Genomic DNA, 23,850 nt, shown 5'->3' on the forward strand with positions numbered 1-23,850 from the left:
ATCTCAGACTGATCAATGTGCACTCCTCAGGCACTCCATAAAATTGTTGAAATATTTTTGGTAATAATATGTTTTCTTGTTTTAAAAAGGTCATGCTTAATTGATTTATATCTTTCCATAGCATTGTGAATCAGGGAAGCAATTTCAATGTATGGCTTCAACATGTTGCAAATAATTATAAATAACGGTACCCTTGATAAAACCCTTATTATATCACTGCTTCCAGATCAATGTAACAGAAACATCAATGGCAGACGCAACGTTAAGCATCTTAGCCCAAGTCTAGGTAATGGACTATCTGATCCATAAAATGATGTGTAGCTTTGGCACCCCTTTATGTTCATTCAAATGAATGAACCCCAAAGCTTAGCACTCTTTTGTGGATCTGGGCCCAAGTGGCAAGAAAGGACGTCCATTGGAAGTGAGGTCAAATGAACTAACTAACCATGGTAGAATGTAAGCAGGCTAGTGATCTTTTCATGATTAATCTGAAAAAAAGGTGCTTCCTATGAAGTGACTAAAACATTTACTAGCATTTCTAAATCAGGTAACAGTAAATAATTCATATAATGACGATTCGTGTCATTCTGATTCCCAAAACTCACAGTATAAACCCTAAAGCTGCAGACACTAAAGATTTTTTTTTCTCCGCAACAAGGCACCTTCTGGTTGCGACCTACTTGAAGTGAACAATCGCATGACACGGAATTTTACTGTAAAAGTCAGACCTGTTACTTCCGTTGGGGCGCAGTGTCCCAGGACAAGATGTGTTCAATGTCTTCTCAAGATTCTCGTGTGTCCAGCTCCAGGATAGGTTACTGGGGTATGCGTCAATCTCGACCTTCAGCTCCACATTCTCTCCCGGTCTCAGGTAAAAACTGTTGTTTTGTAAGGTTGAGAGATGCACATATCCCTTCTCTGCCAGGCAAAAAAAAACCACAGCTGTTAGATTATTCTCTGCTTGTTACAGAAAAACCTGTGTATGCATTGCCCGCCTCTCTAAACCATATAAAAGTAAGGTATTACTAGAAAGGAAGTACTAAGCGCAAGAATAGAGCCTGTAAAGAGAAGTCTGTAGAACAGGAATTTGATACACTGTCAGTGATTTCCAAATCCAGTCCTCAAGTACCCCCAAAAGGTCAGGTTTTAAGGATATCTCTGCTTCAGCACAGGTGGCGCAATCAGTGGCTTAGTCCTCAAGTACCCCCAACAGGTCAGGCTTTAAGGAAATCTGTGCTTCAGCACAGGTGGCTCAATCAGTGGCTCAGTCTTTGACCGAGCCACTGATTGAGCCACCTGTGCTGAAGCAAGGGCTGATTGAGCCACCTGTGCTGAAGCAGGGATATCCTTAAAACCTGATCTGTTGGGGGTACTTGAGACCTGGCACTATACAAAAACATTTACAACCATGGTACGCAGTCATAGATAGTAATTTTCTTATCTCACAATATTTTTACACTGAGGCTTCAACTCGTACACAACATTCAATTCTTTGGTCATTGCATGAATTTATCCTACAAAAGACTTGACCGAAGTTGAAAGATTGTGATGTTATTAGCTCAGGAAATGTATGCCAGGGTTTCTTAATGATTTTTTTTTTTGTAATTATCATTATTTCTTATAGTTACAAAATACATACACAGTATATATATATATTTTAATGTTTTCAGGTGTTTTTCAGTACCTTCAACCTGGAGGAATGTAGAAATTCGACTTGAGCCCCTTTCATTTTTTCCGATACAAGTAAAGTTCCCACCGTCAGTTATTTTCACCCCGTGGATGCTTAATGTGGACATTAAAGTATATACAGACTCCTTAGTCATCAGTTTTTCCTCGAATGCGACCTGTTAAAAAAAAAATGTACTTGTACAAGTCTTACACAAGCATTATGTTCCATCAAAAAAAAATCTTACTATTTTCTAATAGTTTACAATAGGAAAGCCAAGCAAAATGAAGACGTTTACATTTTCTGCAGAATGTTCCCAGTTAATGGTGGTTAAGACAGCGGGGCCAGTTGCATTACAGATGATTTGGAATTCTTCTCCCATTACTCTGACATAACCTCCAGATTCCAAAGTCACTGCGGGAGGAAACTTCACCACTGCACAGTGAAAAAGGGGGGGGGGGGGGGGGGGAAGTCAAGCATTTTCAAACAACCTGTATGTACAGTAGGATACGAAATTACCACACCCCTTCACACAGCCTCCTTGGAAGAATTGCCTAAATCAGAGGTTCTCAACTCCAAGACCCCCCAGCAGGTCAGGATATCTCTGCTTCAGCACAGGTGGCTCAATCAGTGGCTCAGTCAGAGACTGAGCCATGATCGAGTCACCTGTGCTGAAGCAGGGACTGATTGACCCACCTGTGCTGAAGCTGGGTTGTCCTGAAAACCTGACCTGTTGGGGGCTCTTATGAACTGGAGTTGAGCACCCCTTGCCTAAATATATTAGTCAGTATGAACGTTTTATACTATAAGCTCTTACTAAAACTGGAGTATTACAAAGTTATCTAGGTTAAAAGGATTGTTCTTACTTAATTAAATATTCGCATATTAGGGATGAAAGTTGTGTTTTTGACCACTTGATCCCTAAATGATAGAAAGGGACGTACAAATATAGCACAACTTACTGCCTCCAGAGCCACGGCTGAGAAAGCTTAATGTTGTGGCTACATAGATAGTGCTACCGCGCCATAACTACCGAGTGAGAGGTCCGTTCTTCCAGATTAAACCCCAACAGCGATAATTCTCCAGCACCAGGGCAGCTGCGGTTGCGGCCATGCCAGTGGCATAACTACCCCCCGGGAACGTCCCAAGGGCCCCAGCTCATGGGGGAGGGGGGGTGGAGGGCTGGGCGAGGGGGGGGGGGTGCACGAAGGGAGTTGTGACCTTCTGGACAATTGATGCCCCCCCAAGGAGTTCCAGAGGCCCCACGCTATTCCCCACAGCAATTAAACGGATTGAAGAAGAGAGCGCGGGGCCTCTGTAACAGAGCAGCACTCCTCCGTGATGTCGTTGGCGTAGGGTCATGTGACGCTGAGTCATGGTGACGCAGCATCACATGGCGACATGTCACGCATGGACGTCGGGATGTCATGACGTTGCGACGTTGTCTGGGGGGTCCCTTAAGAGCTGTAGTTATGTCACTGGGCCACCCAGCTTTCCCAGGTGCTGAAACAATAAATCTGTATCTAGACTATGTTTCCACTTACTCTTCCTTATAGATTGCAAGCCCCTTGGGGCAGGACCCCCCTTACCTACTGTAACAATGTATCTTAATGCTTGTTATTTTATTGGTTTCGATTTCCAACCCTATTATACTGCGCGAAGTAATATGTTGGCGCGTTACAAATAAATGATCAAATTAATCTGTATATCCAGGAGGCATTTTGTCAAAGGCCGAAGGTCAACTCTATAGCAGGTGATGTTGGGAAGTATTAGAAACTTACCACGGTTGACTCGCAGAAGAATTTCTCCTGATGACTTCTGTGTCCCATTCACTGTGGCTTGGCAAACATAATGTCCCTCGTAATCTGTTTGCACATTGTGAATAGTAAATCCTTCCTGAGCCTTAAATGATATATTTGGCCGATGTTCTATAGAATGCGGGGTCTTCAGGGAGACCTGAGATACAGGTATTGATGGGTCGGTTATCAGACATGGTATGATGACATCTGTATCTTCATTCACAGTGACTCTGACCGAGCGGGTATTCCATACATTGGATGCATCTATGTCAAGATAAGGATATATACTGTAAATTAGATTTGCAGGTATTACATCATGGGTGGCCAACTCCAGTCCCCAAGAGCTACCAACCGGTCAGGTTTTCAGGATATCCCTGCTTCAGCACTGGTTGCTCAATCAGTGGCTCAGTCTTTGACTGAGCCACTGATGGAGCCCCCTGTGCTGAATCAGAGATATCCTGAAAACCTGACCGTTTAGTGGCTCTTGAGGACTGGAGTTGGCTACCCCTGCATTACATGGCTCTCTTCGTGGCTTCTTTTCTTATCTCACATACCAATCAGAGCACCAAGCCCATTTTAAGATGTTATAAAAACAAAATTGTTCATTATTCAAGAGGGAACGGCACACTAACTATTCTAATATTTTGTTACACAAAGGCAAGATACAGTAAGACTAATGTGAAACTCACAAAAACATGCCACAGATTTTATATGTCAATCTAGAACAATCAATCAACGTAACATCTACTGTATATGCACTAGAGTCTGCAACTATGCCTTCCTGCCTAGACATGTAGAGCTTTAGTATTGCACTGTTCAGCCTGTACAAGGTTTTTATGACAGGACTTTAAAGAAGCAAAACATTCAATATCTTACAAGTGTGTTTTCTTATAATAAATCAGTTCTGTAGTATTATGTAATACTTTTAAATTTAACTCAATGCAATTTTGAATGAGTTTTAACCAGTAGGTTTTAGCACACCTGCTCAGCAGTGCAAGATATTTGTCAACAAATTATCACAAACCGGAAAGTGTTGCAGTGTTCCCAGCAGGAGACTTTGGCTGAGCTGCAAGCTGTAACAATAGACAATGTAACCTTGGTTACGTTGTATTTGAGGCATTCCACTGACAGTAGAATTGATTCACTGTAGGTGATTACGTGAACCCAGTGAGCAGGATATATGCTGCATATTTCAAATAAAAAATAATAATTGCTGTGACTAATGCTGCCTAAACGGTGTGCTGAAGAGGCAACAGATGAATCTACTTTACCTTTATAGATGATCCTGCAATGACACAATAAGGACTTTCTTTCTAAACAATGAATATCAACAATACTTTTCTCTAAGAAACTTTGCTAGAATGATTCAGGTTTTTCCACGACTTGGAAATTTCCCCTCCCAGGCTTGAGCAATCCACTTTTTAAACAACTCCCTGGCTTCGGGCAAAAAGGGAGCTATTTCATGGGGTTGCTGGTGTTCCTGTACTCACCATACATTTGTTTTTGATCTATGTGGTGCATATTATTTTTACCTTTTACAAACAAATGCACAGATGCGTTTCCACCATAGCTTGTGTTGTTGTACACACATATGTAGGTTCCAGTATCTGTGTATGTGGCCTTCTCAAAGTACACATCAGTGCTGTTGGCATGTTCTCTGACGTGTTTCTTTTGCAACCTGGTCAGCCCTTTCCATTTCACGGTGTAATTCCCAGTGCACTTTAAATGTACAATTTCCCCGGAGTTGACAACTAGTTCATTTCCATCTGGCTCAATAACCGGAGAACCCAAACCTGTGTGGACATAAAAAGGCAATTTACAATGAGATGGGATGGGCTATCAACATATACATGAAGACACATGGAAATGATTGCACCTTGAATATACATATCTATGGATAGTTTCTCGTTTGGATTTCAAGGAGGTCCCCTCACATCTATATACTGTATGTAGCGTCATCTTGAGCCCGTGCAGTCCAGCCACTGCCTTGGATAACTAATCATTTCTATACCCAGAACATATATTAAATAAAACACTACATTGCATATCTGAACCAAGACTCTATATAATATGAATATGCTAAAAACGTAAATGCTTTATTATCCCTTTCACCACTGGTACAGTAGGTCATTGGGTCAACATACTCAGATGCCATTTATAGAACGTTAGTAAAAGATTTGAGGTGGCCAAACCAGCAGAGGATTGCTTTGCCACTGTTGCAATCAAACATTCCAAAAAGTTGAAAGCCCCTTGATCGAAAAGTGGCAAAATAGCAGTCCTGCCATTTAAACAAAAAAATGCTTCCACCAAATTTTGAAAGCGAAATAAATAAAAAAAGAACGAGATGCCCAATTAAACTTGGCCTTAAGCAAACTTGTTAAGAACTTTTGCATTGAAGCAATCTTTTATTGCCAAAACAGCAACGGTGACATTCGCAACAGTTTATTAACGCATGTGAAAAGTCTGCATATATGCGATATTCAAGAAATCTTATCTGTGAGATTAATAGATACATGCCTTGGTACTGCTTCCCTTGCAGTTCTGGATAGCCAGTAAGATTATAGAAATAGTAATAACTCAGAGCAGCTGCTTTAAAACATGTACATTATTGTAATTTCTCTTTCATAAACAATATTACTATCTACAAATAATCCAACATTTTTGAGACCAAATTTTTTATTTTTTACTGTTTAGAAATACTTCCATTGCTAGTGTCTGTGACAATGTTGTTGTATTGTTGAATACTATTTTATATGCGACAGCATCTGTGAATTTTTATTTTATGTGAATATACTTGAAAAACGGAACTACTCATTTCATGTATACACACTTCCAGCACTGGATTTGGTCCCTGAGGACATTAAGATTTTTTTTTGCTGCAGTGGTATCTTATATTGCACCAATATATAAAATATTTAAGGCATTAAAAGGTATATTTACTACAAAGTGCTAAGCCTCGGTACACCTTTATGCCCATAAAAATGAATGGTCCTTAAGGTACAGCATGCTAAGCCCCGTTTAGTAAAAAGTCCCCTTTTCACATAAGTAAAAATGCTTTCCAAATGTCAAAATTTAGCTCTGTGTGAGTTTCAGTGACCAAGAAAAGGCATATTGATAGTGTGACTTGGAAACAATACTCTGAAAACATGTCCAAGAGAGTTGTTTGTTCAATATATAATTGGATGACGCTCAAAACGAACTATTGTATGCGCCTAACTGCAGTGCCATGGACATTACATCCCATTACTTATATTACGCAATGTGCCGCATACCTATGGAAGTAGTGGATTTGTTCTTATCAAGTCAACTCATTTTCGGCGTGCCTGCTCTTTGCGTGTGTGGAGAAACATACCCAGTACAGCATTTTGCAATGTTAACAAGAATAAAACCTCAACTTCCAGAGAGATCAGTTTAAGTTTTGTTAATTCAGCAGAAACGTCTCTAACTTTAGGGAAACAGGGAACTGAGACTTGAAGCGCTGCGTCAAAATTGAGAGAAGTTGTCTACTGTACATGCAGTACTATGCGGCGGCTATGCAAGACTCAGGAAACACATTGCATAAGGAAAGTGGTTCTTGTTCCCCCTCACTTTTACCCAAAATGTTTCTACTTCACTTCTGCTTTCTCACCCTTCTTCATATCTTAGCTTATTTGCTATCATTAAAAACCAAGAATGGGAAGATGGCTTTATAGCCCATTGAATAGGGATCTTTGTGAGATGCCCCCCTTATTTCCATTACACACATTCATACACAAGTGTTCATTACCCTCTTACACACATTAGCTGGCTGACTACACTGACGCTTCCCCAGTACTGCATAGTGTCAGGGACACAGTGACTAACGCTATGCGGTGAAGTAAAGCCTGCAGTCTGGGACCAGATGCAGGAATATACCATCAGCGACAATCTTATAGGGATACACTCCCAGTGGGAGACCTCTCCCAGAAGTGGAGGATCAGGCCTCCTGTAAGCCACTCAGGTAACGCACCAGAAAGTAGTTTCCCTAGACACAGGGGAAAGGGGGCTACATTTGGAGGCGCTGCTGTGATTCAGACCTGGGGTGCCTGAGATAGAAAAAAAAATTAATTGGCAAAACCATGTTTGTGCCTTCTAAGTAAGAGGTCCATGACTGGGCCTTGGAGCTCCATGGACCCTCCAGCCACGTGGTCGCAGTGGGAGGAGTTCCTGCCCTCACGTCCAAGAGTTCCGTCCGTGACCACATAAGACAACTCCCCGGTCTATGACCCCACATATGACCCCACACCATTGGAGTGCCCTAATACTGGCCACGGGCCGCGCAATATGTGAGGAAGATGCCCCCGAGCCCTGAATCTACCGGAAGCCTTGCCCATGGGTTGCCCTCTAACATACCCTGATCTACCAACTCCTCTGGTAACTTCCACACAGGGCCCCAGCCCCTCAGCCTACTCAGATTTATCGACACCCAGAGTAACCTTCAGGCCGGAGGCCACACTAGAGGTGACTCGCAGAGCTGAGACCCCACCCCCTTCGCATATCGCCAGTGGATACAGGAATAGTCCAGAGCAAGCCTTTAGCCAAACGTTAGAACATCACAGGCCTGTCCACGTGAAACTCAGACTTGGGAGTAACTCTACCTCAATTGGTAGAGGCACTAACGCAGTTTGCACAAAGCCACCACTACTGCAAACTAAAAGCCTTCTCTGGGGTGCAACCTACACCACTGGGAGAAGAAGGGTTTGAAGAATGGAGGGACCATGCGGTGCAAGTACTGCCAGAGTGGACGTGCACAGACGCTATCAAATGGCAGTGAATACTATAGTGTTTGCGGCCCCCGGCCGCCAATATAGTGCAACTGTATCATGAGTGCCACGCAGAGGCTCAAGATCTGATTCGGACCTTAGCCAAGACCTATGGTAAAAAGGATTATCCCATTGCGTTGCTGGTCCAGTTTCACGCCCTCAAGCAAAAGGAGATTGAGGAATTGTCTGAGTTCCATCAACAGCTGCAGCTGGCATTGTGGACCCTGATCAACAAGAAGATCATCCGTGTGGCCGAGCTGGATGATTATCGGACCAAGCAGTTTGTGTGGAGAGCCTCACTCACTCACCCCCTAGTGGCTAGGATCTGCTGTACTCTCTCTACAGAGAATCCTCCTAGCTATGAGGACCTTATGGATCGAATACAAGATCAAGAGGTCATCTTACAGTTCCAGACCCCTAGACTGTCTTTCTTCCAGAGGAGAGAGACATGCGACTTCTTCAAAGGAGTTCCGCAAGGAAGAGTCCAAAGGGGCTTCGGCCCCGAAGCCCAAGGAGGTTAGAAAGTGCTGTGGACATTCCTCCTTGGAGGGCATCTTCCTCCGCCTCCAGAATGCCCCGGAGAGTGACTCCCACTTCCGGCGCTAGTGCAAACCAAAGTAACAGCTGCTTCAACTATGGACAATATGGTCACTTCTCTAAGAACTGCCCAAAGCCCAGGACATTCACTCCTAAGGCTATGACCTGCACGGTGCAGCCGACAGAAACACCCTCCAAAACATCGGAGAGCACCCCAGCGCCCAGCCCTGATGAAGCACCCCAACCGGATGCCTGCAGCCGAGTGGGACCGGCAGCAATTATACGAGTCCACCTGGAAGTATATCCTCCTCAGCTTTGCTGGATACCGGGTCACAAGTGACCATTATCTAACGGCCGTTCTACGACCAGCATCTGAAGCACCTGTCCATGCAGTCGGCAGAGAAGATGAAGCTGTGGGGTCTTAGCAATGATAGCTATCCCATTGATACCTCAACTAAACACTAACAAGACCCACCCCATGGAAGTGGAGGCCCTGATATGTCCAAAGTTCCAGGAACATCCCAGTTCACCCATCATATTAGGGACCAATGCCGATGTGGTGCGGGCAGTGATCCGGGCTTATCTACAAGAGGCGGGCGAAATACCCCTGTCCTCTCTACGGATCCATCCAGTCCTCAAAGAAGAGTGCCGTAGGATCTAGGCCCAAGAGGGATATGGTGACCTATTCAATCATGAAGCGGGGTTGACTGAGATTCCATCAGGGAGAGTGAAGGACATGGACGCGGTATGCTGCTAGCCGGGCTGTGACAAGGCTGACTGGTACTTCCCGCTAGAATGTACGCCAGAGGAAGACGCCCTTAGAGGGTACAAGATAGTGTCAGCAATAAGAGAGTGGAAATCCTCGATTCCTGGGAGGATCAAGGTGATCATCCAGAACATCTCTCCTCACACTATGCCACTTGACGTCGGGCAAAGACTGGGTCGGATATACCCGGTTACACCCATAGAAACTCTGGACCATATGAACGCTGCTACCGTGCAAGACGAGCCTACCGGGTTGCAGTTTGACTTCAGGGAATCGACCCTGTCAGCAGACTGAAAGAAATGGCCAAGGGACAAATTGGAAGAGCGCCGGGAGGTGTTCTCCACCAGCGAGATGGATGTGGGCTGCAGCAAAAGCACCCAGCAGCCCACGCCGTTCCGGGAGTGTTCCAGACGCATCGCTCCCCGAGATGTGGAGGATGTGAGGGACGTCCTTAAGGAAAGGGAGGCGGCAGGCATCGTGACCGCATCTCATAGCCCCTACGTCTCCGTGATTGTGGTGGTACGCAAGAACAATGGCTCTGTCTGCATGTACTGAGACTAATGGACCCTGCACATTCATACAGTCCCCGACCAGTACACTCTGCCGCGGATAGAAGAGATCCTCAATTCGCTGTACGGAAGTCAGTGGATCCGCGTGCTGGACCTTTGGTCTGGGTACTACCAGGTGCCCATGAGCTCCGAAGACCAGGAGAAGATGGCGTTTGTCTGTACCAGGCAGTTCACCACTTCGAACTACTGCCGAACACCACTGGTCAGTCTAGGACACACTCCCTCATCCTTTGCATATCTAGTTTGTCTGTCCCCTCAGGTTCTGACTACCATCAGAGACTATCTTATAAATACACACTTCAGCGGGAGACCCCTCCCAGTGGCGGAGGATCAAGCCTCCTGTAAGTCACTCAGGTAACGCACCAGAAGGTAGTTTCCCTAGACACGGGGGACAGGGGGCTACATTAGTAAATCAGATGCAATTTTTTGTTCATTTTGTCGTGAAAATGTGCATGTATCCCTTTATAAACTGTCATTTAATGCCTTGTTTTAATGGTAAATTCTGGCAAAAAGCAATGACATGCTGGTCAAAAGCTGGCCAAATATATATTCTATATTCTGAGCAATAATGTGAGGTTTTGTAAAAAGACAAAATTGAAGAGAAATCCGCCTAAAAATGTCACAAAGACATTCGCCCATCTCAACACTTCAAATCAGAAATCTATATGTTCTTGTTGTGCAGTGAGACATATAAGGGTCTAATTATATTGAATATAATATAATGGATAATATCACTATTACTATTATACTATAATATCACGATTACTAATCCCTAACTATTTTTGGTATTAATACTAAACGAGTAAGTAAATGTTTATAAACATTTTATATTATATATCAAATGTTGATGATTAAAACAAAAGAACACACACACACACACACACACACACACACACACACACACACACACACACACACACACACACACACACACACACACACACACACACACACACACACACACACACACACACACACACACACACACACACACACACACACATATATTCTTTTTTATTTACTAATAATTTGATACTAGCTCAGTGCATTTTCCCTTTCACTACAAAACGTGCTTTGGCTAAACGCTAAAACTCCCGCTAAGTAAATATCTCCAATGACTTTGCTTTACAAAGGGCATTACTTACAGGGCAGCAGCAGTCAGTGATGGTTAGTGTAAAATACACGAGGATGGTTAATGTAAATGCAAGCACTTAAAAGTCAAGTTTTCATATGTAAAATGACATGCAGTTTGCTGAATCACACTCCCCGTAGGATCTCCATGTGGTCTGTTGTCCCTTATTGGTTTAACTAAGCAGCCCCCCACAAGCCCGGAAGCTCCTCCATGATCCAAGTGTGAACGTGCACCTTTAAAACCTCACACGCTGAATTTCCACTGTAACATTTTTACATACTGTAGAATAGCTGGACCTTATCAGTAATATATACAGAGCGTGGTATTGTATCCCTCACACAAAAACTTACACAACACTCTTGCTGTATTGGAAAAATACTGAAAAACACCTTTTTTCTGGTCTGCTAAATTCCATCTTTGCCTAAGAATTCTTTTGTCTGCCCTACTGTACATGTGATGTCCTACACATCCGAGAATATGTGAATTCCATTGCCCTGCCCTACTCCCAATCAGAAAACCACCCACAATTCAACTGCTATAGAAGGAAGTGCTTGCCTTAATATATAGGATCTTGCAGGTTAATATTCCAAATGATCCACTATGCACATTGCTAGGGAAACCCATGGACAACCAAAATAAACATGAAGCCAAAATAATTTCCTACATTTTAAATGCCACTATGTGCACTATTGCAAAGAATTGGAAACAACCTGTCCCCCCCCCCCCTCTCTACATCAAATAAATAATAACATGTGTATTGTTTGTATTTGTTTTGTATTGCATATACAGTAGTATTTCTGGAAAAACTCTGTGCTTATCTAAATAGTTCCTCCTCCGTTTTCAGTGACTTGGGCCCCTTGGTTCCGACTTGCTGATATATCTCTGTATTTAGATTAAAATACTCAGAACGTTGTGATGTATACTATGTTAAAACTGATATAGAATATATTATACATGTACAAATGTTGTACCCTTCCCTCCTCCCCTATCTCACCCCCCCCACCCCCTGTGATTTCACTCAATTATATGCATCAATGTACCCCACTCCTTTTTATTTTGGGTATCCTCCCTCCCCCCGGAGAGGTTGTCTGCGACATGGTGTAAGCTGCACTGCAGAGATATTTTGGTACATCCTGCATTGTGACATGTCCTGTCTGCTAAATGTGGGAGGGGGGAAAAGCAGAAGAATGCCAATGGAATAAAACCCCAAATTGCTTCAAGTTTATTAATATTACAAACATTTCACACCTTTCTTTACATCAGTATTCCATGTCAAAAGCTAATTCACAAAGCTGCAATGCCTCTCAAAGTGGACATAACAACTGTCATAAAACATTAGGAACTGTTTTTTTTTTTCTCTCTTTATAAATCATATAATACAGCTCAATCCCGTTATAACGCGATGCAAGCGTGTCTCCCAATTTTTGTATTTATGAATACTTTACAACACGATTATTGGCATCTTAAATACTTTATTGTACAAATCATACAATTGTACATTATTTCTAACGCGATCCGCTTATAGCGCGATGTGATTCTTTGGACCCCAATCACAGCGTTATAAGGGGGTTGAGCTATATGTAATTTTGCTCAATCACTAAGCAGTACAGGTTAGTTGTAGATTGGATTAATGGACCAACTTGTAATTCTTTCATACAGTAGATGTGTCCTGAGAATGTTCACTCTTCGGCGATGTACAAATGTCTAAATTTGGTTCACAAAATTTGTTGTGATTTTTCTCTTAAACTTCACGTCTCATTTTCAACATTTTCAAAAGCGTTCACGTTGCTCAGAATTATTTCGCCAATTCCAGCCTCACATTGCAAAGTCAGTATAACCAGCCTCACACTGAGGAGACCCAAAAGGTCGAAACAGCTGTCTGTGAGTAGGGTTACTGGCTATGCACTTCTGTAACCCAGGCTGTGCTGAAAAGCTGTGTTATACGGCAGGCATAAGCTTATAGGGATTCATGTTAAATGGACAAGAAGCAAAAGGTGACACTGTGTGCTCATTTGCATGTCATTTCCCAGAATCCCTGGCTGCAGTGGAAGCACTGTATACTAAGAGATAATGGTGAAAAGCAGGGCGGCAGACCTGTCTGAGACATCCTGTTGGAGGGTGTTTTCCTCTTTTCTTCTTTCTTTTAATGTGATAAACTTCAGAGATGTAGTGTGCTCTCTGCACTACAGTCCATCTATAGGTATTACTATTATACATTTTGTGTCTTTTCCAGACGAACATATTAAGAAGAGACCTATGAGGTTTTTAATGTTCGTCTGTAAACTATAATTTCATCCATAAAGAACTCTCTTGTTGGCATGTTAAAGTAGTACTTCAAAACCTACAACAAAAGTACACTTTTCCAGGACCAATACAGCCAATAAAACTTGTGTTAATTCCCCATAAACAGGTAGAAAAATGGCAGTGCACTACCAAGGAGACCAGGAGGAGGCTCACGGTTGCATCAGCAAAAATATTTATTGCATAAAAAGATTGGACTACATGTCCGCCCTAGCCACAGCAATAGTCCATCAATGCGTTTCGGGCTCTATGCCCTTTTTCAAGGTGTACCTTACTCTATAGGGAGCCGATATTTATACCGTAGCGCTAAACGCGCTACTGAATGACATCACAGACAGACTAACCAATCGGCTGGCATCTCCTATTAGACGGATCCCTATTGGATAAGTGGATCGCGTCATATTCAAAAAACTTTATTGAAGACAAACAAACCCCTCCATCCAATGAAAGGGATATGGAGTTCAAGCTGAAGCCCTACGATTGGCTTACTAAACACATCAACAAGTATAACTTTATTAAAGCTGACATGAACATCTTATTACCTAATCGTCTGTGACGTCAGTAATACGGCTTCCTCACCCAGTGCAAACACAACTTTATCAAAAAAAACTTTATCAAAAAACTTTATCAAAAAAAGAACAATAGCAAATTTTATACAAAAAAAGAAGAATGAAAAAGAATTAAAGTGCTATTAATCTAATGTTTTGAAGAAAATAACTCCCCAAAAAAGATATTATCAATAAAGAAACAAATCATTAAAGAATAGCACATTTGCACAGCAATAACACACACATATCAAAAAAAGGAATATATATCAAAGAAAATAAAAAGTTTTCTCCTTCATATCCCCAAAATTCAAAAAAGCACATCGATAACCAGATAATAATAAAAAAAATAATAAAATAAATAAAGAACCTTCATTCATTTAATTAAGTATAAATTACATAAAGTATACCAATGTGCAAATTAGAGACCCGGGGTAAACACAAGGGAAGAAAAAAATATATATATTAATTCAAAATATGCATAAGGCAAACAGGACACAATAACTTCATTTAAATCAGAAGTAATTTGATTTTAAGACATTTCTTTGTCATTTTACCACATGTCTTTGTGATTTAAACGAACAAGAAGTATATGTAGATGTCATAGGAAGTGAAAATATAATGATCAAAAATGGAAAGAAAATATATATCTTAAGAACCAAAGAGAAGAGAATCAATTCATACAATAATGAGCATATTTGATAGAGAAAAGGGGAATACATCTCTAATTCCCCATAAATTTAGAAATGATAAACTACAGATATCTCTGTAAATCTACAGCACATATACAGAAACAAAAAAAGCAATAAAAAGAGGGTGTTAAAATTCATATTACACAAAAAAAAACCTTTTTTTAAACCAACAATGAATTACCCTAGAAAGGGAAAAACAACCGGGGCTGAAATAAATGGGAATCACTATGAAGAAAGAAATCCACTAGTGTAATTCCGGAACACTTTCCATAATCCAATAAGGTATTGTAACATGCAAGAAGCAGAGTAGCACCCTTATGCAAGCCTTGACCATGTGAGTTTAAAATGTACTTGTAGAGGATTTAGCATTGAACTGCGGTCATCTGACCATAAATGTATTCAAACGCATAGGAATCACCTCTTGAGTACAGCATATAAATCCAGCATGTAAGTCCAGCAACAATTGAAATGGTACTAGTTGAAATGAACGATAATGGTCACTCCCTAGTCAAAGACACATCCACAGGAGTTTCTTCACTTGCAGGATAAAGGGTCTTGTAACTGCATCTTCTGTGTGCAAAAAAACGTTGAAGGTAAATACGGTTGGAATGTACCAGACACAAAGCCCAGAAAAACGCTGCACCACAAAAACGCATAAGGGAGATAGTAAAAAACAATTTAATGTGCCAAAAAAGAGAAGGTTACACTGACATGTTTCGCCAACAAATGGCTCTATCAAAGTGCACTTTGATAAAGCAATTTGTTGGCGAAAAATGCCAGTGTAACCTTCTCTTTTTTGGCACATTAAATCATTTTTTACTATCTCCCTTTTGCGTTTTTGTGGTGTAGCGTTTTTCTGGGCTTTGTGTCTGTTACATTCCAACACTTTATTTAAACCGATACTGCACTGTTTTGAGTGCTAAGCACCGATATTTCAGACACTTTTTATACAGTAAAAAGATATGTAGGCCATAATGGGCCTTCTGGAGCTGGAATGGACCATAAGTGGTCTTCTGTGTGGGAATGGACCATAAGTGGTCTTCCGGTGTGGGAATGGACCATAAGTGGTCTTCCGGTGTGGGAATGGACCATAAGTGGTCTTCCGAAGCTGTAAGGTGTAGTATGGCATATCCCTACTTAGTAAAATATGGGCCATGTTCTTCTTCTATAAGTAAAAATAAAGTGAAACATATGCAAAAAAGACCCACACCAATAGGAATAGGTGATAAATTGCACAAATCAAATAAATAAAATCCCATGTACAAAAAATATAATCTAAATTTCCCTATAAATCGTTTCCTATAAATGCAACCTGAAAGGTCCAAACACTTATCAGTTGTCCTCTTCAAAATCCCCAAATTATACTAATTCTTTAGGAACAAAAATAGGAATGCAATAGAGAAAAAAAGAAAAAAATACAGTATATAGTGTAGTATTTCTACTGTATACAATCTGATGGTGATAAGAGTTGTGAAGATTGCACTCACATATTGAAAACTTGATCAGTATGCAGTATAAATATGTAGCCTGGGTTCCAACTTCTTTGAAATTATGTCATCCCTGAAGAAGCCAACAGCGAAACGCATAGGGTGGGACGATAGAGAGGATGTACCATTGCAGCAAGGAGAGGCAGAGAATAGGAGACGCAGTAATCTGGTGACATCATTAAAAGGCAGAGCCTGTGGAGACGACACGCGAGGCAGGCGTCTGTAGAAGGCCTCAATAATGCTACCTCGTTTATCCTCCTGAGCAGATAAGCCATAAAGCTAATTTTAAATGTACAAATGCCAAGTCCCTGCAGCTCATTATTATTAAAAGAGTATTATACTATCTTCTGCTTGTAGATCTCCTTTTTATGAGGTATTTGGCATGCTGACCATCACAATCGGAGTAGAAACCCAGGCTGCATATTTTTACTGCATAGTCATCAAGTTTTTAATGCGTAAGCACAATCATTACAATTTTTAGCAGCATCACAATTTATATAGATGTACTACACTATATAGTTTTCTTTATTCTTTTACTTCCCCATTTTTGCCCCAGAAGAATTAGTATAGTTTTGGCATGTTATTGTTCTGCCTGTTCTTCAGTGACCTTCTACAAGGTCACGGTCACATAGAGATGCAGTAAACAACACAACAAACATGGTGGTCTCTCAGAATCCCAGGTAGTTCCAGAAATGTGCTTGTGGCAGTTGAGTGCTACTGCTAGATACAGTGCTACTTACTTGACCCCAGGGCCGCCAACAGAAATCGTGGGGCCCGGGTCAAACATTTTGAGTAGGGCCCCCCCCGTGTCGGTGCCCGCCGCCCCCCATGTCACACCTCACGAGCCCCCTCTCTTCCCCCCCTCTTTCTATTATTTCTCTCCCTTCCGTCTCACCCCCTCACGCCTCGCATGTATTTCTCTCCCCTGCGTCTCACTCTTACTCACCTCTTTTCCTCACTCGCCTCTTTTCCTTACTCACCTCTTTTCCTCACTCGCCTCTTTTCCTTACTCACCTCTTTTCCTCACTCACCTCTTTTCCTCACTCGCCTCTTTTCCTCACTCGCCTCTTTTCCTCACTCGCCTCTTTTCCTCACTCGCCTCTTTTCCTCACTCGCCTCTTTTCCTCACTCACCCCTCTCTCCCTACGTCAAGTGAATTATCCCCCGCTCACTCATTCCTTCCCCCTCACACAATTCCCCCACAAGATATACCAAAAAACTTCCCACCCCCAATGCAAAAAACTTTCAACTCCCAAATACATACAAAAAAATCCCCACACCCCCAAATATATAAATATATATATAAAAAACAATACATATAACGCCCCATACATACATAAATACACATACATATATAAATACACACAATTCACATAAAAAAAAACAATACATATAAAACCCACCCAAATACATATAAAAAAATCCCAATGCATCTAAAAAAAATACACCAAATGCATATAAAAAAAGACCCCAATACATCTACAAAATACCCTAATACATCTACAAAAAAAAGCCCAATCCATTAAAAAAACAAAACAATACATATAAAAAAACAACCCTCCCCAATACATATAAAAATACCCCCAAGCTCCCAAATACATATAAAAATACCCCCCAAGCCCCCAAATACATATAAAAATACTAATGAAATAAAAGCTTTATTTGTACGAGTTCCTCTGTCCATGAACGTGTATACAGTGTATAAATATTATCAGGCTAGCAATATACTGTGAACTAGACAGCCCTAAGCTATGTGAAAGTAATAATACTAACACTAATAATACTCACGGATAATACTACAAATAGCAATAATATTATATATTTGTATAAATCAGGTACTAATAACATAGTTACATAGTAATAATAGTAATGGTGATATAAATACTACAGTTTCCTCCCCTCATTTCCTCATGTAAGGTCCCTCTCCTCCTTCACCAACTCCTGTGGGGCCCCTCTCCCCCTCACCAACTCCTGTAGGGTCCCTTCCTCTCCCCTCACCAACTCCTGTAGGGCCCCTCTCCCCCTCCCCGACTCCTGTAGGGTCCCTTCCTCCCCCCTCACCAACTCTTGTAGGGTCCCTTCCTCCCCCCTCACCAACTCCTGTAGGTCCCCTCTCCCCCTCCCCGACTCCTGTAGGGTCCCTTCCTCCCCCCTCACCAACTCTTGTAGGGTCCCTTCCTCCCCCCTCACCAACTCTTGTAGGGCCCCTCTCCCCCTCACCTCCTGCTCTCCTGCTCCAGCACAGACAGCCTCTTCCTGTCGATCTCTTCTGCCTGTTGCTTCCAGGGCCCCTCTCCCCCCTCACCAACTCTTGTAGGGCCCCTCTCACCCTCACCTCCTCCTGCTCCAGCAAAGACAGCCTCTTCCTGTTGATCTCTGCTGCCTGTGGCTTCCAGGGCCCCTCTCCCCTCACCAACTCTTGTAGGGCCTCTCTTCCCCCCTCACCAACTCCTGTAGGGCCCCTCTCCCCGTGACAACTCCTGTAGGACCCCTCTCCCCCCTCACCAACTCCTGTAGGACCCCTCTCCCCCCTCACCAACTCTTGTAGGGCCCCTCCCCCCCTCACCTCCTGCTCTCCTGCTCCAGCACAGGCAGCCTCTTCCTGTCGATCTCTGCTGCCTGTGGCTTCCAGGACCTCTCTCCCCCCTCACCAACTCTTCTAGGGTCCCTTCCTCCCCCTCACCAACTCCTGTAGGGCCCCTCTCCCCCCTAACCAACTCATGTAGGGCCCCTCTCCCCCCTCACCAACTCTTGTAGGGCCCCTCACCTCCTCCTGCTCTAGCACAGACAGCCTCTTCCTGTCCCGATCTCTGCTGCCTGTGGCTTCTACTTCCCACACACTGCTGCTACCTTTAGCCCGAGTCCAGTGCAGGGCACGTGGTAAGGAGGTGTGCGCTGCTCTCAGGGGTCCATGTACTACAAGCGCGCAGAACGCTTGGCGGGCGGCCATCTTTTTTCCCCCAAATTTTTTTTCAAATTTTTTTTTTTTAAATAACGAGCGGCCGGGCCCCCCTGACTCACGGGGCCCAGGACGCCAGTACCCTTTGTCCCCCCCCTGTTGGCGGCCCTGCTTGACTCACATGTATAAAGCGGGGACAAGCTGATTTAAATTGAAAAAGTTGATGACACAGAGCCTCATAAACTAAACCAAGACTCTTACTTTTTTTTCAACGAGGTCCACTTTGCATAGACAATAGGGTACATTGCTGGCTCGATGCCTTCAGCTCCTTTCTCAGCTATAGAGCAATGTATGAGTAGTACAATGAAAGAGCACTCCTGATGCCTCCGAAAGTTTCCACCAGTGCTAGGCTATATAACTGGTATAACTAAGAATATTTTTTATTACATCAACGTTTCTGGGCTTAACACGAATTATAATCAAGATAAAGATCCTTGTTATTTACCAAATAGTGGATATAATAAAATACATATATTTTTGCACAATGAAACGCCAGTTTACTCGAAGAGCCTTCATTGGTGCCCAGGCAGACCTGTGGTCTGCATCTGAACCGAGCTCCACCCTCTAAGTCAGAGGTTCTCAACTCCAGTCCTCAAGACCCCCCCAACAGATCAGGTTTTAAGGCTTTCACTGGTTTAGCACCAAGTGAGTGTCCCCACAGTACAAAGGGTGCTTGGCTCCAATACCCTGATGTCCTTTTACCCAATGTCAAGGCCCAACCAAAAGTGTGTATGGTAGCGCTACCCGTGAACCATTGGTGCACTTTAGTCGAGATACTTGCCGGGTACACCAATACCCGGAGCGGCCGATTAACATCAGGGATCTTGGAGATCCAGCGATGTTGCCGTCAGCGAAGCTTCCGCCTCTGCGTGGGGTGGGTTCCAGCAGGATGGTCACACCAATAAAATAGTCTTTAATCATGTATGCCTAGATCAGGTCCCAGACTGCAGGCTATGCTTCACAATGTGGCGTCTTCACTGGCACTATAAACTAACTATATACAGCTAATGGGGAAATGTCCCTAGCTAGGGGTTTCCCTGAAGCAGCCACAATCTAATTAGGTGATTGGGAACTATCTTGGACCTAAGGGGGTTAATATGACCTAGTCTGGGTGCCATTGACACCCAGATCTTATCTTCCCTGTCTCGGTCCTGGCTCCAACTGAACTAACTGTCAGCTTGCACTTCAAGCTCTCCCAAAGTTCCAATCTCCCCTCAGGAGATTCTAGCAGCTCTATTGGCTGTTCTGTGTCACATGACCTCAGCTCCTGAGGCATTCTGGGGAGTGTAGTTCCCCTGCGGAGCAACATAGTGAGGAGGAGGGTCAGATGGAGACATGGCTATATATATTATCTTATACTATATTAGTGAAAGCACTGTATGCCTGCCTGCCTGGATGTCCGGTGTCCCTAGGGGAAATCTCATTGGTCCCTTGGCCCGCCCCCGCACACCTCTCAGGCGGAGTGACGGGCCAAAGGACACACAGGGACACACACACAGACGGGGACACACACATACACACACACACCCCCCCCCCTCCCGGTGCCTCTCACTCTCCCCCGTCAGCTGGACCGCACCTCAACTTCCACACCCCCCCTGTGCCCGAACTTACCCGGAGTCCCGTGTACACACACACACATTCCCCCCCCCCCCAAACTCACACACACCTCACCCCCCCCAAGCTCATCCCCCCCCCAAGCTCACACCCCGGCGCCGCTACAGTCAGCGGGGGAGCGGAGCGAGCGCCCGGGACACACGCGGGGGAGCGGCCACAACACGCGGCCTCCCGCCTCACATCCACGTGGGAGCGGCAGGATGGGTGAGGCAGCGGCAGGATGTGTGAGGCAGCATACCCACGGACCTCGCCGCACGCTCCTCGGCACCGGCTCACCTCTCCCACCCCCCCTCACAGCAAAAAGCAGCCTACCCGGCGCCGCCTGCAACGCTCCTCGGCACCGCCGCCTCACCTCGAGCCGGAGGGCAGCGGGGGGCTCCCGCCCTGCAGGAGGCCTCACCTCGTGCCGGAGGGCAGCGGGGGGGCTCCCGCCCTGCAGGAGGCCTCACCTCGAGCTGGAGGGCAGCGGGGGGGGCTCCCGCCCTGCAGGAGGCCTCACCTCGAGCCGGAGGGCAGCGGGGGTGCTCCCGCCCTGCAGGAGGCTTCACCTCGAGCCGTAGGGCAGCGGGGGGGCTCCCGCCCTGCAGGAGGCCTCACCTCGAGCCGGAGGGCAGCGGGGGGGGCTCCCGCCCTGCAGGAGGGACCCCACACATGCCCCGTGCTGCTCTCCCCCCTCCACATGTGCTCTCCCCCCCTCCACATGCTACGTGCTGCTCTCCCCCCTCCACATGTGCTCTCCCCCCCTCCACATGCTACGTGCTGCTCTCCCCCCCTCCACATGCTACGTGCTGCTCTCCCCCCTCCACATGCTACGTGCTGCTCTCCCCCCCTCCACATGCTACGTGCTGCTCTCCCCATCTCCACATGCCCCGTACTGCTCTCCCTGCAGCTTCCCCCCCCCCCCCACCCACATGCCCTCTGTCCGGCTCCAGTCTGATCCCCGCCCCTCCGTACCAGATGACTGCAGGGTCCGTCTCCCGGCCTGCACAAGGTAAGCAGCTGCCCCCCCCCCACATTCCTTCAGCGCCAGCCTCATCCCTCCATACACACACACTATATATATATCTCTATACAAAAAAATATATATATAATATATATATATATATCTATATACATACACATACACAGAGACCCACACACACAGAGACCACACACATGTACACACACACATGTACACACACACACACACACACATGTACACACACACACACACACTCACACATGTAGGCACACACACACACACGCGCACATGTAGACACACACACATGTAGACACATACACAGATGTAGACACACACACACACACATGTAGGCACACACACACACACACATGTAGGCACACACACACACACACACACATGTAGGCACACACACACGTCCACAGACACACACACACACACATGTAGGCACACACACACGTCCACAGACACACACACACACGTCCACAGACACACACATGTAGACACACACACACATGTAGACACACACACATGTAGACACACACACATGTAGACAGACACACACACACACACACACACACACACACACACACACACACACACACACACACACACACATAGACAGACACACACACGTAGACAGACACACACACACGTACACAGACACACACACACACGTAGACACACACACACACACACCTATACATACACACACCTATACAGACACACGTATACACACACGTATACACACACGCACACATATACACACAGACAAACGTATACACACAGACACACGTAGACACACAGACACACGTAGACACACAGACACACGTATACACACAGACACACGTATACACACAGACACACATATACACACAGACACACGTATACACACAGACACACGTATACACACAGACACACGTATACATACAGACACACGTATACACACACACACCTATACACACAGACACAACTATACACACAGACACACGTATACACACAGACACACGTTTACACACACACACACACACGTATACACACGTATACACACGTATACACACAAACACACGTATATACACACACGTATACACACGTACACACACACGTACACACACACACGTACACACACATATACACACACACACACGTACACACACGTAAACACACACGTAGACACACGCGTACACACACGTATACACACACGTAGACACATGTATATACACAGGCACACGTTGACACGCAGACACATGTAGACACGCAGACACACGTAGACACGCAGACACACGTAGACACGCAGACACACGTAGACACGCAGACACACGTAGACATGCAGACACACGTAGACACGCAGACACACGTAGACACGCAGACACACGTAGACACGCAGACACATGTAGACACGCAGACACACGCAGACACGCAGATACACGCAGACACGCGCAGACACACGTAGAAACGCAGACACACGTAGACACGCAGACACATGTAGACACGCAGACACACGTAGACACGCAGACACACGTAGACACGCAGACCCACGTAGACACGCAGACCCACGTAGACACGCAGACCCACGTAGACACGCAGACACACGTAGACACGTATACACACACGTAGACACACACACACACGTAGACACACACACGTAGACACACACACACACGTAGACACACACACACACACGTAGACACACACACACACACGTAGACATCCACACACACACGTAGACACACACACACACACACGTAGACAAACACAGACGTAGACACACACACACGTATACACACACACGTATACACACACACACGTATACACACATGTATACACACACACGTATACACACACGTATACACACACACATAGACACACACACACACACATAGACACACACACGTAGACACACACACACGTAGACACACACACACACACGTACACACACGTACACACACACACACGTACACACACACACACTTGATGAAGCTCTGATTGGTGTAAATGCATCTGCAAATACATGCACGTAGACACACACACACACGTACACACA

General features: G+C 44.6%; 1 protein-coding gene across 1 annotated transcript in view; it reads right to left on the reverse strand.

Annotated features, from left to right (window-relative positions):
* The window catches only part of CSF1R (colony stimulating factor 1 receptor), a 61,132-nt gene that overhangs the window by 31,184 nt on the left and 6,098 nt on the right, over window positions 1–23,850 (reverse strand). Inside the window, exons 2-6 of the mRNA XM_075602066.1 lie at window positions 4,998–5,258; window positions 3,448–3,729; window positions 1,965–2,101; window positions 1,685–1,844; window positions 729–918 (exon numbers count right to left, since the gene is read on the reverse strand). Coding sequence (XP_075458181.1) covers window positions 729–918; window positions 1,685–1,844; window positions 1,965–2,101; window positions 3,448–3,729; window positions 4,998–5,258 — 1,030 coding nt within the window. The remainder of the gene's footprint in view (window positions 1–728; window positions 919–1,684; window positions 1,845–1,964; window positions 2,102–3,447; window positions 3,730–4,997; window positions 5,259–23,850) is intronic.

Source organism: Ascaphus truei, chromosome 5 (assembly GCF_040206685.1).
Source record: "Ascaphus truei isolate aAscTru1 chromosome 5, aAscTru1.hap1, whole genome shotgun sequence".
Taxonomy (NCBI): domain Eukaryota; kingdom Metazoa; phylum Chordata; class Amphibia; order Anura; family Ascaphidae; genus Ascaphus; species Ascaphus truei.